The following is a 14,778-nucleotide window of genomic DNA, read 5'->3' as shown; positions in this document are numbered from 1 at the left end:
GTGAGTGCTGCCTGCAGAAAGCGTTTATCTTGCGAATTCACGTAAAAGTTTGTGTTCCCTGTGAGGTCCACTACCTGGGATTAACTTGACTGCTCCAGGCAGGTGGCTCGTTGGGCTAGGGGTATGATTCCTGCTTTGGGTGCAGGAGGTCCCGGGTTCAAATCCCGGACGAGCCCTGCCATTTTGACCGTGCTGAAGAGTAGGTGGAACTCAGCCCCGGTTGCAGCTCCTCAATGAAGAGTAGACGCCTGTTATAGCACGTGAATATAACAAGAATGCGGCACCAGTAAAGTACGTAGGTGGAATTCGGTAGAAACGCAGACGGTAATTTTGCATGCAACGGAAAACAAGGTTGTCTTTGCGGAATATGTGCACCGTGAGTGGAGATTAAGCTTAATTGTGCGACAGTCTACCCTCATCTTACTAACGACGGCAACAACAAAGGGGTGGTGGCATGTAAGATTGAGAGTGGCCAAGAGTTTCTCATTATTAGTTAGCATCACACTTTGACAGAGCTGTGACAAGGCGAGTAGGGTGAGCTCAGGAAAGCCAGTAGCAAGCGCACTTGAAGTAGCCCTGAAGAACCGGATTATAAATTTTGCCAGCCATAATGGAGCTAGGGGCGTTCCCAGTTACCAAATACCGGTGCAATAAGAGAGCAACAGTATTTGACAGTAAAATGACGCCCTATCCGTCTAGCATACGACATTGCTTGTCTCTGCATACGCGGACGTGAGGTCATCTCGGAAATGAAACCCGAAATATAGATTAAAATTGTTGTGTTCCCGCCCGGGATCGAACCGGGGACCTTCTGCGTGTAAAGCAGACGTGATAACCGCTACACCACGGAAACGACGGTTCTTTTCGTGTACCACCCGGAGACTCGTAATAGCAACAGTTTTTCTTCTGTGTTAGCAAGGGCATCGGCTACGAGCTCCCTCCGATTCGTGAAGTTCCTATAGTAAAAGACGTCGATGAAAACAATCCAACCGCGACAGACAGGGAGAACGCTGGGTGAGCTGCAGCCCTACAGGGTGAGACCATCAAAGGTGGCGTCATTCACATGCAGTGCGTTTTCGGGTATGATTCCTGCTTCGGGTGCAGGAGGTCCCGGGTTCAAATCCCGGACGAGCCCTTGCGTTTTGTACAACGGTGTGGTAACAAATCGCATGGCGGCGGCTGTTTCGCGCATTTCCAGGCCTCCAAGTCAGCGCTAAAATCCGACAACCAGTTCTGAAACAGTTTCATGTTTCATTTGAGCCATGTGCACCCTGCTGGTGGAACGTTTGAAGTTGATTTAAGTGGTCACTGCAGAGATCGTAGCAAGTGTCTTGCTGAGTGCGACGAAAACGGGTTTCCGCCCGCAATCGAACCGGGGACCTTCTGCGTGTTAGGCACGGCGCCTGGGCTCGGCGGCAGCTGCTGCTCTTTCTTTCCTTACGAGATACCGTCGATTCGCGCAGTCGTTATTGCAAAAGATGTCACCAAAGGCAATCGCTTCGTTAGCGGCACGGTGCCTGGGCTCGGCGGCAGCTCTACATGGAGGCACCAGCAGCCCAGCCAGGCCGCCGCCGGCACCGGCGCGCCGCAGCGCAAGAAGTCGGCGCCCGCCCTGCAATGCCCCCTGCCGCTGCATATTCCACCCGCCTTATATCCTCCCCATGTCTGACTCACTACCCTAAATGACACTGCAGTCGACGTGCTTATTACTATCGCAGTATTCTAGTGTCGAACCGGTATTGCAAATTTGGATTAAGCAAAAATTTATTGTGTGGTCGAGCGACACCCTCGGCTCGCTCTTCCTACATGATCGCTTCTTGCGAGGAATAATTCCTAGCGCGCCGATGGCTTCAGAGTTGGTCTTCTCGAAGTTTTGCTTCCGCACTGCATTCCGCAATCTTTTCGTTATGAGCTTCGGTTTCCCGACTTTCTTGTGTTTAGTGCGTTTGGCTTCTCTAAACCCTTAGCCACCGCTCGGCGAAATTTCCACGCTGTCATATGTCGATCTGCAGAGCTCGATGAAGGCATCGCGGCCATTCCTGAGCTCATGGAACGGCCGAATCTGTAGTTGTTTCCAGATCTCTCCCACACAACAGCCTCCCAGTAGCTTGGATTACAGGAGTACGCCACTACTCCCAGCCGCTGATTCACCTTTGAAAGCAGAATGACATGAGCTACGCGCAGCTCCGTTTTTTTTTTTTTGGTGTCTGACCTACTTTGAAAGACTTTGTAGTCGATTTACTTACTACTATCGCTGTTGGAAACCAGGTGATACCACACAGTATTCTAGAGACGATCAGGCAATGAAAATTTAGAATAAGTAAAACAGTATCAAAAGAAGTTGTGTGGTGGAGCAGCACATGCAATTTACGCTTCCTAGATAATCGTTACTGCATAGAATAATTCCTTTGTCTGCGGCGTCTTTAGTATCCGTCTTCTGAAAATTTTACTTGCAGTATATTGTGCAATCTTTTCGTTATGAGTTGGTGCTTGGTTTCCCGATGTTCTTTTGTTTAGTGCATTCGCCTTCTCTTAACCCTGAGAAACCACATACCGAAACTGAGGCACTGCCGGCTGTTCATAAGCAGTGTTCGATGAAGTTATTTCGCTTTTTATTCGTTGCCTTTAATATTCTTCTCATCAGTGGTGAGTGCTGCCTGCAGAAAGCGTTTATCTTGCGAATTCACGTAAAAGTTTGTGTTCCCTGTGAGGTCCACTACCTGGGATTAACTTGACTGCTCCAGGCAGGTGGCTCGTTGGGCTAGGGGTATGATTCCTGCTTTGGGTGCAGGAGGTCCCGGGTTCAAATCCCGGACGAGCCCTGCCATTTTGACCGTGCTGAAGAGTAGGTGGAACTCAGCCCCGGTTGCAGCTCCTCAATGAAGAGTAGACGCCTGTTATAGCACGTGAATATAACAAGAATGCGGCACCAGTAAAGTACGTAGGTGGAATTCGGTAGAAACGCAGACGGTAATTTTGCATGCAACGGAAAACAAGGTTGTCTTTGCGGAATATGTGCACCGTGAGTGGAGATTAAGCTTAATTGTGCGACAGTCTACCCTCATCTTACTAACGACGGCAACAACAAAGGGGTGGTGGCATGTAAGATTGAGAGTGGCCAAGAGTTTCTCATTATTAGTTAGCATCACACTTTGACAGAGCTGTGACAAGGCGAGTAGGGTGAGCTCAGGAAAGCCAGTAGCAAGCGCACTTGAAGTAGCCCTGAAGAACCGGATTATAAATTTTGCCAGCCATAATGGAGCTAGGGGCGTTCCCAGTTACCAAATACCGGTGCAATAAGAGAGCAACAGTATTTGACAGTAAAATGACGCCCTATCCGTCTAGCATACGACATTGCTTGTCTCTGCATACGCGGACGTGAGGTCATCTCGGAAATGAAACCCGAAATATAGATTAAAATTGTTGTGTTCCCGCCCGGGATCGAACCGGGGACCTTCTGCGTGTAAAGCAGACGTGATAACCGCTACACCACGGAAACGACGGTTCTTTTCGTGTACCACCCGGAGACTCGTAATAGCAACAGTTTTTCTTCTGTGTTAGCAAGGGCATCGGCTACGAGCTCCCTCCGATTCGTGAAGTTCCTATAGTAAAAGACGTCGATGAAAACAATCCAACCGCGACAGACAGGGAGAACGCTGGGTGAGCTGCAGCCCTACAGGGTGAGACCATCAAAGGTGGCGTCATTCACATGCAGTGCGTTTTCGGGTATGATTCCTGCTTCGGGTGCAGGAGGTCCCGGGTTCAAATCCCGGACGAGCCCTTGCGTTTTGTACAACGGTGTGGTAACAAATCGCATGGCGGCGGCTGTTTCGCGCATTTCCAGGCCTCCAAGTCAGCGCTAAAATCCGACAACCAGTTCTGAAACAGTTTCATGTTTCATTTGAGCCATGTGCACCCTGCTGGTGGAACGTTTGAAGTTGATTTAAGTGGTCACTGCAGAGATCGTAGCAAGTGTCTTGCTGAGTGCGACGAAAACGGGTTTCCGCCCGCAATCGAACCGGGGACCTTCTGCGTGTTAGGCACGGCGCCTGGGCTCGGCGGCAGCTGCTGCTCTTTCTTTCCTTACGAGATACCGTCGATTCGCGCAGTCGTTATTGCAAAAGATGTCACCAAAGGCAATCGCTTCGTTAGCGGCACGGTGCCTGGGCTCGGCGGCAGCTCTACATGGAGGCACCAGCAGCCCAGCCAGGCCGCCGCCGGCACCGGCGCGCCGCAGCGCAAGAAGTCGGCGCCCGCCCTGCAATGCCCCCTGCCGCTGCATATTCCACCCGCCTTATATCCTCCCCATGTCTGACTCACTACCCTAAATGACACTGCAGTCGACGTGCTTATTACTATCGCAGTATTCTAGTGTCGAACCGGTATTGCAAATTTGGATTAAGCAAAAATTTATTGTGTGGTCGAGCGACACCCTCGGCTCGCTCTTCCTACATGATCGCTTCTTGCGAGGAATAATTCCTAGCGCGCCGATGGCTTCAGAGTTGGTCTTCTCGAAGTTTTGCTTCCGCACTGCATTCCGCAATCTTTTCGTTATGAGCTTCGGTTTCCCGACTTTCTTGTGTTTAGTGCGTTTGGCTTCTCTAAACCCTTAGCCACCGCTCGGCGAAATTTCCACGCTGTCATATGTCGATCTGCAGAGCTCGATGAAGGCATCGCGGCCATTCCTGAGCTCATGGAACGGCCGAATCTGTAGTTGTTTCCAGATCTCTCCCACACAACAGCCTCCCAGTAGCTTGGATTACAGGAGTACGCCACTACTCCCAGCCGCTGATTCACCTTTGAAAGCAGAATGACATGAGCTACGCGCAGCTCCGTTTTTTTTTTTTTGGTGTCTGACCTACTTTGAAAGACTTTGTAGTCGATTTACTTACTACTATCGCTGTTGGAAACCAGGTGATACCACACAGTATTCTAGAGACGATCAGGCAATGAAAATTTAGAATAAGTAAAACAGTATCAAAAGAAGTTGTGTGGTGGAGCAGCACATGCAATTTACGCTTCCTAGATAATCGTTACTGCATAGAATAATTCCTTTGTCTGCGGCGTCTTTAGTATCCGTCTTCTGAAAATTTTACTTGCAGTATATTGTGCAATCTTTTCGTTATGAGTTGGTGCTTGGTTTCCCGATGTTCTTTTGTTTAGTGCATTCGCCTTCTCTTAACCCTGAGAAACCACATACCGAAACTGAGGCACTGCCGGCTGTTCATAAGCAGTGTTCGATGAAGTTATTTCGCTTTTTATTCGTTGCCTTTAATATTCTTCTCATCAGTGGTGAGTGCTGCCTGCAGAAAGCGTTTATCTTGCGAATTCACGTAAAAGTTTGTGTTCCCTGTGAGGTCCACTACCTGGGATTAACTTGACTGCTCCAGGCAGGTGGCTCGTTGGGCTAGGGGTATGATTCCTGCTTTGGGTGCAGGAGGTCCCGGGTTCAAATCCCGGACGAGCCCTGCCATTTTGACCGTGCTGAAGAGTAGGTGGAACTCAGCCCCGGTTGCAGCTCCTCAATGAAGAGTAGACGCCTGTTATAGCACGTGAATATAACAAGAATGCGGCACCAGTAAAGTACGTAGGTGGAATTCGGTAGAAACGCAGACGGTAATTTTGCATGCAACGGAAAACAAGGTTGTCTTTGCGGAATATGTGCACCGTGAGTGGAGATTAAGCTTAATTGTGCGACAGTCTACCCTCATCTTACTAACGACGGCAACAACAAAGGGGTGGTGGCATGTAAGATTGAGAGTGGCCAAGAGTTTCTCATTATTAGTTAGCATCACACTTTGACAGAGCTGTGACAAGGCGAGTAGGGTGAGCTCAGGAAAGCCAGTAGCAAGCGCACTTGAAGTAGCCCTGAAGAACCGGATTATAAATTTTGCCAGCCATAATGGAGCTAGGGGCGTTCCCAGTTACCAAATACCGGTGCAATAAGAGAGCAACAGTATTTGACAGTAAAATGACGCCCTATCCGTCTAGCATACGACATTGCTTGTCTCTGCATACGCGGACGTGAGGTCATCTCGGAAATGAAACCCGAAATATAGATTAAAATTGTTGTGTTCCCGCCCGGGATCGAACCGGGGACCTTCTGCGTGTAAAGCAGACGTGATAACCGCTACACCACGGAAACGACGGTTCTTTTCGTGTACCACCCGGAGACTCGTAATAGCAACAGTTTTTCTTCTGTGTTAGCAAGGGCATCGGCTACGAGCTCCCTCCGATTCGTGAAGTTCCTATAGTAAAAGACGTCGATGAAAACAATCCAACCGCGACAGACAGGGAGAACGCTGGGTGAGCTGCAGCCCTACAGGGTGAGACCATCAAAGGTGGCGTCATTCACATGCAGTGCGTTTTCGGGTATGATTCCTGCTTCGGGTGCAGGAGGTCCCGGGTTCAAATCCCGGACGAGCCCTTGCGTTTTGTACAACGGTGTGGTAACAAATCGCATGGCGGCGGCTGTTTCGCGCATTTCCAGGCCTCCAAGTCAGCGCTAAAATCCGACAACCAGTTCTGAAACAGTTTCATGTTTCATTTGAGCCATGTGCACCCTGCTGGTGGAACGTTTGAAGTTGATTTAAGTGGTCACTGCAGAGATCGTAGCAAGTGTCTTGCTGAGTGCGACGAAAACGGGTTTCCGCCCGCAATCGAACCGGGGACCTTCTGCGTGTTAGGCACGGCGCCTGGGCTCGGCGGCAGCTGCTGCTCTTTCTTTCCTTACGAGATACCGTCGATTCGCGCAGTCGTTATTGCAAAAGATGTCACCAAAGGCAATCGCTTCGTTAGCGGCACGGTGCCTGGGCTCGGCGGCAGCTCTACATGGAGGCACCAGCAGCCCAGCCAGGCCGCCGCCGGCACCGGCGCGCCGCAGCGCAAGAAGTCGGCGCCCGCCCTGCAATGCCCCCTGTCGCTGCATATTCCACCCGCCTTATATCCTCCCCATGTCTGACTCACTACCCTAAATGACACTGCAGTCGACGTGCTTATTACTATCGCAGTATTCTAGTGTCGAACCGGTATTGCAAATTTGGATTAAGCAAAAATTTATTGTGTGGTCGAGCGACACCCTCGGCTCGCTCTTCCTACATGATCGCTTCTTGCGAGGAATAATTCCTAGCGCGCCGATGGCTTCAGAGTTGGTCTTCTCGAAGTTTTGCTTCCGCACTGCATTCCGCAATCTTTTCGTTATGAGCTTCGGTTTCCCGACTTTCTTGTGTTTAGTGCGTTTGGCTTCTCTAAACCCTTAGCCACCGCTCGGCGAAATTTCCACGCTGTCATATGTCGATCTGCAGAGCTCGATGAAGGCATCGCGGCCATTCCTGAGCTCATGGAACGGCCGAATCTGTAGTTGTTTCCAGATCTCTCCCACACAACAGCCTCCCAGTAGCTTGGATTACAGGAGTACGCCACTACTCCCAGCCGCTGATTCACCTTTGAAAGCAGAATGACATGAGCTACGCGCAGCTCCGTTTTTTTTTTTTTTTTTTTTTTTTTTGGTGTCTGACCTACTTTGAAAGACTTTGTAGTCGATTTACTTACTACTATCGCTGTTGGAAACCAGTTGATACCACACAGTATTCTAGGGACGATCAGGCAATGAAAATTTAGAATAAGTAAAACAGTATCAAAAGAAGTTGTGTGGTGGAGCAGCACATGCAATTTACGCTTCCTAGATAATCGTTACTGCATAGAATAATTCTTTTGTGTGCGGCGTCTTCAGTATCCGTCTTCTGTAAATTTTACTTGCAGTATATTGTGCAATCTTTTCGTTATGAGTTGGTGCTTGGTTTCCCGATGTTCTTTTGTTTAGTGCATTCGCCTTCTCTTAACCCTGAGAAACCACATACCGAAACTGAGGCACTGCCGGCTGTTCATAAGCAGTGTTCGATGAAGTTATTTCGCTTTTTATTCGTTGCCTTTAATATTCTTCTCATCAGTGGTGAGTGCTGCCTGCAGAAAGCGTTTATCTTGCGAATTCACGTAAAAGTTTGTGTTCCCTGTGAGGTCCACTACCTGGGATTAACTTGACTGCTCCAGGCAGGTGGCTCGTTGGTCTAGGGGTATGATTCCTGCTTTGGGTGCAGGAGGTCCCGGGTTCAAATCCCGGACGAGCCCTGCCATTTTGACCGTGCTGAAGAGTAGGTGGAACTCAGCCCCGGTTGCAGCTCCTCAATGAAGAGTAGACGCCTGTTATAGCACGTGGATATAACAAGAATGCGGCACCAGTAAAGTACGTAGGTGGAATTCGGTAGAAACGCAGACGGTAATTTTGCATGCAACGGAAAACAAGGTTGTCTTTGCGGAATATGTGCACCGTGAGTGGAGATTAAGCTTAATTGTGCGACAGTCTACCCTCATCTTACTAACGACGGCAACAACAAAGGGGTGGTGGCATGTAAGATTGAGAGTGGCCAAGAGTTTCTCATTATTAGTTAGCATCACACTTTGACAGAGCTGTGACAAGGCGAGTAGGGTGAGCTCAGGAAAGCCAGTAGCAAGCGCACTTGAAGTAGCCCTGAAGAACCGGATTATAAATTTTGCCAGCCATAATGGAGCTAGGGGCGTTCCCAGTTACCAAATACCGGTGCAATAAGAGAGCAACAGTATTTGACAGTAAAATGACGCCCTATCCGTCTAGCATACGACATTGCTTGTCTCTGCATACGCGGACGTGAGGTCATCTCGGAAATGAAATCCGAAATATAGATTAAAATTGTTGTGTTCCCGCCCGGGATCGAACCGGGGACCTTCTGCGTGTAAAGCAGACGTGATAACCGCTACACCACGGAAACGACGGTTCTTTTCGTGTACCACCCGGAGACTCGTAATAGCAACAGTTTTTCTTCTGTGTTAGCAAGGGCATCGGCTACGAGCTCCCTCCGATTCGTGAAGTTCCTATAGTAAAAGACGTCGATGAAAACAATCCAACCGCGACAGACAGGGAGAACGCTGGGTGAGCTGCAGCCCTACAGGGTGAGACCATCAAAGGTGGCGTCATTCACATGCAGTGCGTTTTCGGAACGGACAGGCTCGTTGGTCTAGGGGTATGATTCCTGCTTCGGGTGCAGGAGGTCCCGGGTTCAAATCCCGGACGAGCCCTTGCGTTTTGTACAACGGTGTGGTAACAAATCGCATGGCGGCGGCTGTTTCGCGCATTTCCAGGCCTCCAAGTCAGCGCTAAAATCCGACAACCAGTTCTGAAACAGTTTCATGTTTCATTTGAGCCATGTGCACCCTGCTGGTGGAACGTTTGAAGTTGATTTAAGTGGTCACTGCAGAGATCGTAGCAAGTGTCTTGCTGAGTGCGACGAAAACGGGTTTCCGCCCGCAATCGAACCGGGGACCTTCTGCGTGTTAGGCACGGCGCCTGGGCTCGGCGGCAGCTGCTGCTCTTTCTTTCCTTACGAGATACCGTCGATTCGCGCAGTCGTTATTGCAAAAGATGTCACCAAAGGCAATCGCTTCGTTAGCGGCACGGTGCCTGGGCTCGGCGGCAGCTCTACATGGAGGCACCAGCAGCCCAGCCAGGCCGCCGCCGGCACCGGCGCGCCGCAGCGCAAGAAGTCGGCGCCCGCCCTGCAATGCCCCCTGCCGCTGCATATTCCACCCGCCTTATATCCTCCCCATGTCTGACTCACTACCCTAAATGACACTGCAGTCGACGTGCTTATTACTATCGCAGTATTCTAGTGTCGAACCGGTATTGCAAATTTGGATTAAGCAAAAATTTATTGTGTGGTCGAGCGACACCCTCGGCTCGCTCTTCCTACATGATCGCTTCTTGCGAGGAATAATTCCTAGCGCGCCGATGGCTTCAGAGTTGGTCTTCTCGAAGTTTTGCTTCCGCACTGCATTCCGCAATCTTTTCGTTATGAGCTTCGGTTTCCCGACTTTCTTGTGTTTAGTGCGTTTGGCTTCTCTAAACCCTTAGCCACCGCTCGCCGAAATTTCCACGCTGTCATATGTCGATCTGCAGAGCTCGATGAAGGCATCGCGGCCATTCCTGAGCTCATGGAACGGCCGAATCTGTAGTTGTTTCCAGATCTCTCCCACACAACAGCCTCCCAGTAGCTTGGATTACAGGAGTACGCCACTACTCCCAGCCGCTGATTCACCTTTGAAAGCAGAATGACATGAGCTACGCGCAGCTCCGTTTTTTTTTTTTTTTTTTTTTTTTTTGGTGTCTGACCTACTTTGAAAGACTTTGTAGTCGATTTACTTACTACTATCGCTGTTGGAAACCAGTTGATACCACACAGTATTCTAGGGACGATCAGGCAATGAAAATTTAGAATAAGTAAAACAGTATCAAAAGAAGTTGTGTGGTGGAGCAGCACATGCAATTTACGCTTCCTAGATAATCGTTACTGCATAGAATAATTCTTTTGTGTGCGGCGTCTTCAGTATCCGTCTTCTGTAAATTTTACTTGCAGTATATTGTGCAATCTTTTCGTTATGAGTTGGTGCTTGGTTTCCCGATGTTCTTTTGTTTAGTGCATTCGCCTTCTCTTAACCCTGAGAAACCACATACCGAAACTGAGGCACTGCCGGCTGTTCATAAGCAGTGTTCGATGAAGTTATTTCGCTTTTTATTCGTTGCCTTTAATATTCTTCTCATCAGTGGTGAGTGCTGCCTGCAGAAAGCGTTTATCTTGCGAATTCACGTAAAAGTTTGTGTTCCCTGTGAGGTCCACTACCTGGGATTAACTTGACTGCTCCAGGCAGGTGGCTCGTTGGTCTAGGGGTATGATTCCTGCTTTGGGTGCAGGAGGTCCCGGGTTCAAATCCCGGACGAGCCCTGCCATTTTGACCGTGCTGAAGAGTAGGTGGAACTCAGCCCCGGTTGCAGCTCCTCAATGAAGAGTAGACGCCTGTTATAGCACGTGGATATAACAAGAATGCGGCACCAGTAAAGTACGTAGGTGGAATTCGGTAGAAACGCAGACGGTAATTTTGCATGCAACGGAAAACAAGGTTGTCTTTGCGGAATATGTGCACCGTGAGTGGAGATTAAGCTTAATTGTGCGACAGTCTACCCTCATCTTACTAACGACGGCAACAACAAAGGGGTGGTGGCATGTAAGATTGAGAGTGGCCAAGAGTTTCTCATTATTAGTTAGCATCACACTTTGACAGAGCTGTGACAAGGCGAGTAGGGTGAGCTCAGGAAAGCCAGTAGCAAGCGCACTTGAAGTAGCCCTGAAGAACCGGATTATAAATTTTGCCAGCCATAATGGAGCTAGGGGCGTTCCCAGTTACCAAATACCGGTGCAATAAGAGAGCAACAGTATTTGACAGTAAAATGACGCCCTATCCGTCTAGCATACGACATTGCTTGTCTCTGCATACGCGGACGTGAGGTCATCTCGGAAATGAAATCCGAAATATAGATTAAAATTGTTGTGTTCCCGCCCGGGATCGAACCGGGGACCTTCTGCGTGTAAAGCAGACGTGATAACCGCTACACCACGGAAACGACGGTTCTTTTCGTGTACCACCCGGAGACTCGTAATAGCAACAGTTTTTCTTCTGTGTTAGCAAGGGCATCGGCTACGAGCTCCCTCCGATTCGTGAAGTTCCTATAGTAAAAGACGTCGATGAAAACAATCCAACCGCGACAGACAGGGAGAACGCTGGGTGAGCTGCAGCCCTACAGGGTGAGACCATCAAAGGTGGCGTCATTCACATGCAGTGCGTTTTCGGAACGGACAGGCTCGTTGGTCTAGGGGTATGATTCCTGCTTCGGGTGCAGGAGGTCCCGGGTTCAAATCCCGGACGAGCCCTTGCGTTTTGTACAACGGTGTGGTAACAAATCGCATGGCGGCGGCTGTTTCGCGCATTTCCAGGCCTCCAAGTCAGCGCTAAAATCCGACAACCAGTTCTGAAACAGTTTCATGTTTCATTTGAGCCATGTGCACCCTGCTGGTGGAACGTTTGAAGTTGATTTAAGTGGTCACTGCAGAGATCGTAGCAAGTGTCTTGCTGAGTGCGACGAAAACGGGTTTCCGCCCGCAATCGAACCGGGGACCTTCTGCGTGTTAGGCACGGCGCCTGGGCTCGGCGGCAGCTGCTGCTCTTTCTTTCCTTACGAGATACCGTCGATTCGCGCAGTCGTTATTGCAAAAGATGTCACCAAAGGCAATCGCTTCGTTAGCGGCACGGTGCCTGGGCTCGGCGGCAGCTCTACATGGAGGCACCAGCAGCCCAGCCAGGCCGCCGCCGGCACCGGCGCGCCGCAGCGCAAGAAGTCGGCGCCCGCCCTGCAATGCCCCCTGCCGCTGCATATTCCACCCGCCTTATATCCTCCCCATGTCTGACTCACTACCCTAAATGACACTGCAGTCGACGTGCTTATTACTATCGCAGTATTCTAGTGTCGAACCGGTATTGCAAATTTGGATTAAGCAAAAATTTATTGTGTGGTCGAGCGACACCCTCGGCTCGCTCTTCCTACATGATCGCTTCTTGCGAGGAATAATTCCTAGCGCGCCGATGGCTTCAGAGTTGGTCTTCTCGAAGTTTTGCTTCCGCACTGCATTCCGCAATCTTTTCGTTATGAGCTTCGGTTTCCCGACTTTCTTGTGTTTAGTGCGTTTGGCTTCTCTAAACCCTTAGCCACCGCTCGGCGAAATTTCCACGCTGTCATATGTCGATCTGCAGAGCTCGATGAAGGCATCGCGGCCATTCCTGAGCTCATGGAACGGCCGAATCTGTAGTTGTTTCCAGATCTCTCCCACACAACAGCCTCCCAGTAGCTTGGATTACAGGAGTACGCCACTACTCCCAGCCGCTGATTCACCTTTGAAAGCAGAATGACATGAGCTACGCGCAGCTCCGTTTTTTTTTTTTTTTTTTTTTTTTTGGTGTCTGACCTACTTTGAAAGACTTTGTAGTCGATTTACTTACTACTATCGCTGTTGGAAACCAGTTGATACCACACAGTATTCTAGGGACGATCAGGCAATGAAAATTTAGAATAAGTAAAACAGTATCAAAAGAAGTTGTGTGGTGGAGCAGCACATGCAATTTACGCTTCCTAGATAATCGTTACTGCATAGAATAATTCTTTTGTGTGCGGCGTCTTCAGTATCCGTCTTCTGTAAATTTTACTTGCAGTATATTGTGCAATCTTTTCGTTATGAGTTGGTGCTTGGTTTCCCGATGTTCTTTCGTTTAGTGCATTCGCCTTCTCTTAACCCTGAGAAACCACATACCGAAACTGAGGCACTGCCGGCTGTTCATAAGCAGTGTTCGATGAAGTTATTTCGCTTTTTATTCGTTGCCTTTAATATTCTTCTCATCAGTGGTGAGTGCTGCCTGCAGAAAGCGTTTATCTTGCGAATTCACGTAAAAGTTTGTGTTCCCTGTGAGGTCCACTACCTGGGATTAACTTGACTGCTCCAGGCAGGTGGCTCGTTGGTCTAGGGGTATGATTCCTGCTTTGGGTGCAGGAGGTCCCGGGTTCAAATCCCGGACGAGCCCTGCCATTTTGACCGTGCTGAAGAGTAGGTGGAACTCAGCCCCGGTTGCAGCTCCTCAATGAAGAGTAGACGCCTGTTATAGCACGTGGATATAACAAGAATGCGGCACCAGTAAAGTACGTAGGTGGAATTCGGTAGAAACGCAGACGGTAATTTTGCATGCAACGGAAAACAAGGTTGTCTTTGCGGAATATGTGCACCGTGAGTGGAGATTAAGCTTAATTGTGCGACAGTCTACCCTCATCTTACTAACGACGGCAACAACAAAGGGGTGGTGGCATGTAAGATTGAGAGTGGCCAAGAGTTTCTCATTATTAGTTAGCATCACACTTTGACAGAGCTGTGACAAGGCGAGTAGGGTGAGCTCAGGAAAGCCAGTAGCAAGCGCACTTGAAGTAGCCCTGAAGAACCGGATTATAAATTTTGCCAGCCATAATGGAGCTAGGGGCGTTCCCAGTTACCAAATACCGGTGCAATAAGAGAGCAACAGTATTTGACAGTAAAATGACGCCCTATCCGTCTAGCATACGACATTGCTTGTCTCTGCATACGCGGACGTGAGGTCATCTCGGAAATGAAATCCGAAATATAGATTAAAATTGTTGTGTTCCCGCCCGGGATCGAACCGGGGACCTTCTGCGTGTAAAGCAGACGTGATAACCGCTACACCACGGAAACGACGGTTCTTTTCGTGTACCACCCGGAGACTCGTAATAGCAACAGTTTTTCTTCTGTGTTAGCAAGGGCATCGGCTACGAGCTCCCTCCGATTCGTGAAGTTCCTATAGTAAAAGACGTCGATGAAAACAATCCAACCGCGACAGACAGGGAGAACGCTGGGTGAGCTGCAGCCCTACAGGGTGAGACCATCAAAGGTGGCGTCATTCACATGCAGTGCGTTTTCGGAACGGACAGGCTCGTTGGTCTAGGGGTATGATTCCTGCTTCGGGTGCAGGAGGTCCCGGGTTCAAATCCCGGACGAGCCCTTGCGTTTTGTACAACGGTGTGGTAACAAATCGCATGGCGGCGGCTGTTTCGCGCATTTCCAGGCCTCCAAGTCAGCGCTAAAATCCGACAACCAGTTCTGAAACAGTTTCATGTTTCATTTGAGCCATGTGCACCCTGCTGGTGGAACGTTTGAAGTTGATTTAAGTGGTCACTGCAGAGATCGTAGCAAGTGTCTTGCTGAGTGCGACGAAAACGGGTTTCCGCCCGCAATCGAACCGGGGACCTTCTGCGTGTTAGGCACGGCGCCTGGGCTCGGCGGCAGCTGCTGCTCTTTCTTT

At 49.6% G+C, this 14,778-nt stretch overlaps 1 protein-coding gene and 15 non-coding genes across 16 annotated transcripts in view; 10 read left to right on the top strand and 6 right to left on the bottom strand.

The window, feature by feature from the left end:
• LOC126130822 (mucin-19-like) overlaps positions 1-14,778 on the top strand; it is a 162,498-nt gene that overhangs the window by 8,034 nt on the left and 139,686 nt on the right. Inside the window, exons 5-9 of the mRNA XM_049915167.1 lie at positions 1,507-1,614; positions 4,153-4,260; positions 6,799-6,918; positions 9,483-9,590; positions 12,167-12,274. Of these exons, the coding sequence (XP_049771124.1) occupies positions 1,507-1,614; positions 4,153-4,260; positions 6,799-6,918; positions 9,483-9,590; positions 12,167-12,274 (552 nt within the window). The remainder of the gene's footprint in view (positions 1-1,506; positions 1,615-4,152; positions 4,261-6,798; positions 6,919-9,482; positions 9,591-12,166; positions 12,275-14,778) is intronic.
• On the top strand, positions 105-176 carry Trnap-ugg (transfer RNA proline (anticodon UGG)). The gene has a single exon. It is a non-coding gene; the product is annotated as a tRNA-Pro (tRNA).
• On the bottom strand, positions 781-853 carry Trnav-uac (transfer RNA valine (anticodon UAC)). Its single transcript has one exon. It is a non-coding gene; the product is annotated as a tRNA-Val (tRNA).
• On the top strand, positions 2,751-2,822 carry Trnap-ugg (transfer RNA proline (anticodon UGG)). Its single transcript has one exon. It is a non-coding gene; the product is annotated as a tRNA-Pro (tRNA).
• On the bottom strand, positions 3,427-3,499 carry Trnav-uac (transfer RNA valine (anticodon UAC)). The gene has a single exon. It is a non-coding gene; the product is annotated as a tRNA-Val (tRNA).
• Positions 5,397-5,468, top strand: Trnap-ugg (transfer RNA proline (anticodon UGG)). Its single transcript has one exon. It is a non-coding gene; the product is annotated as a tRNA-Pro (tRNA).
• On the bottom strand, positions 6,073-6,145 carry Trnav-uac (transfer RNA valine (anticodon UAC)). Its single transcript has one exon. It is a non-coding gene; the product is annotated as a tRNA-Val (tRNA).
• On the top strand, positions 8,056-8,127 carry Trnap-ugg (transfer RNA proline (anticodon UGG)). The gene has a single exon. It is a non-coding gene; the product is annotated as a tRNA-Pro (tRNA).
• Trnav-uac (transfer RNA valine (anticodon UAC)) lies at positions 8,732-8,804 on the bottom strand. Its single transcript has one exon. It is a non-coding gene; the product is annotated as a tRNA-Val (tRNA).
• On the top strand, positions 9,040-9,111 carry Trnap-cgg (transfer RNA proline (anticodon CGG)). The gene has a single exon. It is a non-coding gene; the product is annotated as a tRNA-Pro (tRNA).
• Positions 10,740-10,811, top strand: Trnap-ugg (transfer RNA proline (anticodon UGG)). The gene has a single exon. It is a non-coding gene; the product is annotated as a tRNA-Pro (tRNA).
• On the bottom strand, positions 11,416-11,488 carry Trnav-uac (transfer RNA valine (anticodon UAC)). The gene has a single exon. It is a non-coding gene; the product is annotated as a tRNA-Val (tRNA).
• On the top strand, positions 11,724-11,795 carry Trnap-cgg (transfer RNA proline (anticodon CGG)). Its single transcript has one exon. It is a non-coding gene; the product is annotated as a tRNA-Pro (tRNA).
• On the top strand, positions 13,423-13,494 carry Trnap-ugg (transfer RNA proline (anticodon UGG)). Its single transcript has one exon. It is a non-coding gene; the product is annotated as a tRNA-Pro (tRNA).
• Positions 14,099-14,171, bottom strand: Trnav-uac (transfer RNA valine (anticodon UAC)). The gene has a single exon. It is a non-coding gene; the product is annotated as a tRNA-Val (tRNA).
• Positions 14,407-14,478, top strand: Trnap-cgg (transfer RNA proline (anticodon CGG)). Its single transcript has one exon. It is a non-coding gene; the product is annotated as a tRNA-Pro (tRNA).

This window comes from Schistocerca cancellata, unplaced genomic scaffold (assembly GCF_023864275.1).
Source record: "Schistocerca cancellata isolate TAMUIC-IGC-003103 unplaced genomic scaffold, iqSchCanc2.1 HiC_scaffold_562, whole genome shotgun sequence".
In the NCBI taxonomy this organism is placed as follows: domain Eukaryota; kingdom Metazoa; phylum Arthropoda; class Insecta; order Orthoptera; family Acrididae; genus Schistocerca; species Schistocerca cancellata.
The sequence above is the reverse complement of the archived record's forward strand: the minus strand, read 5'-3'. Positions and strand labels throughout refer to the sequence as shown.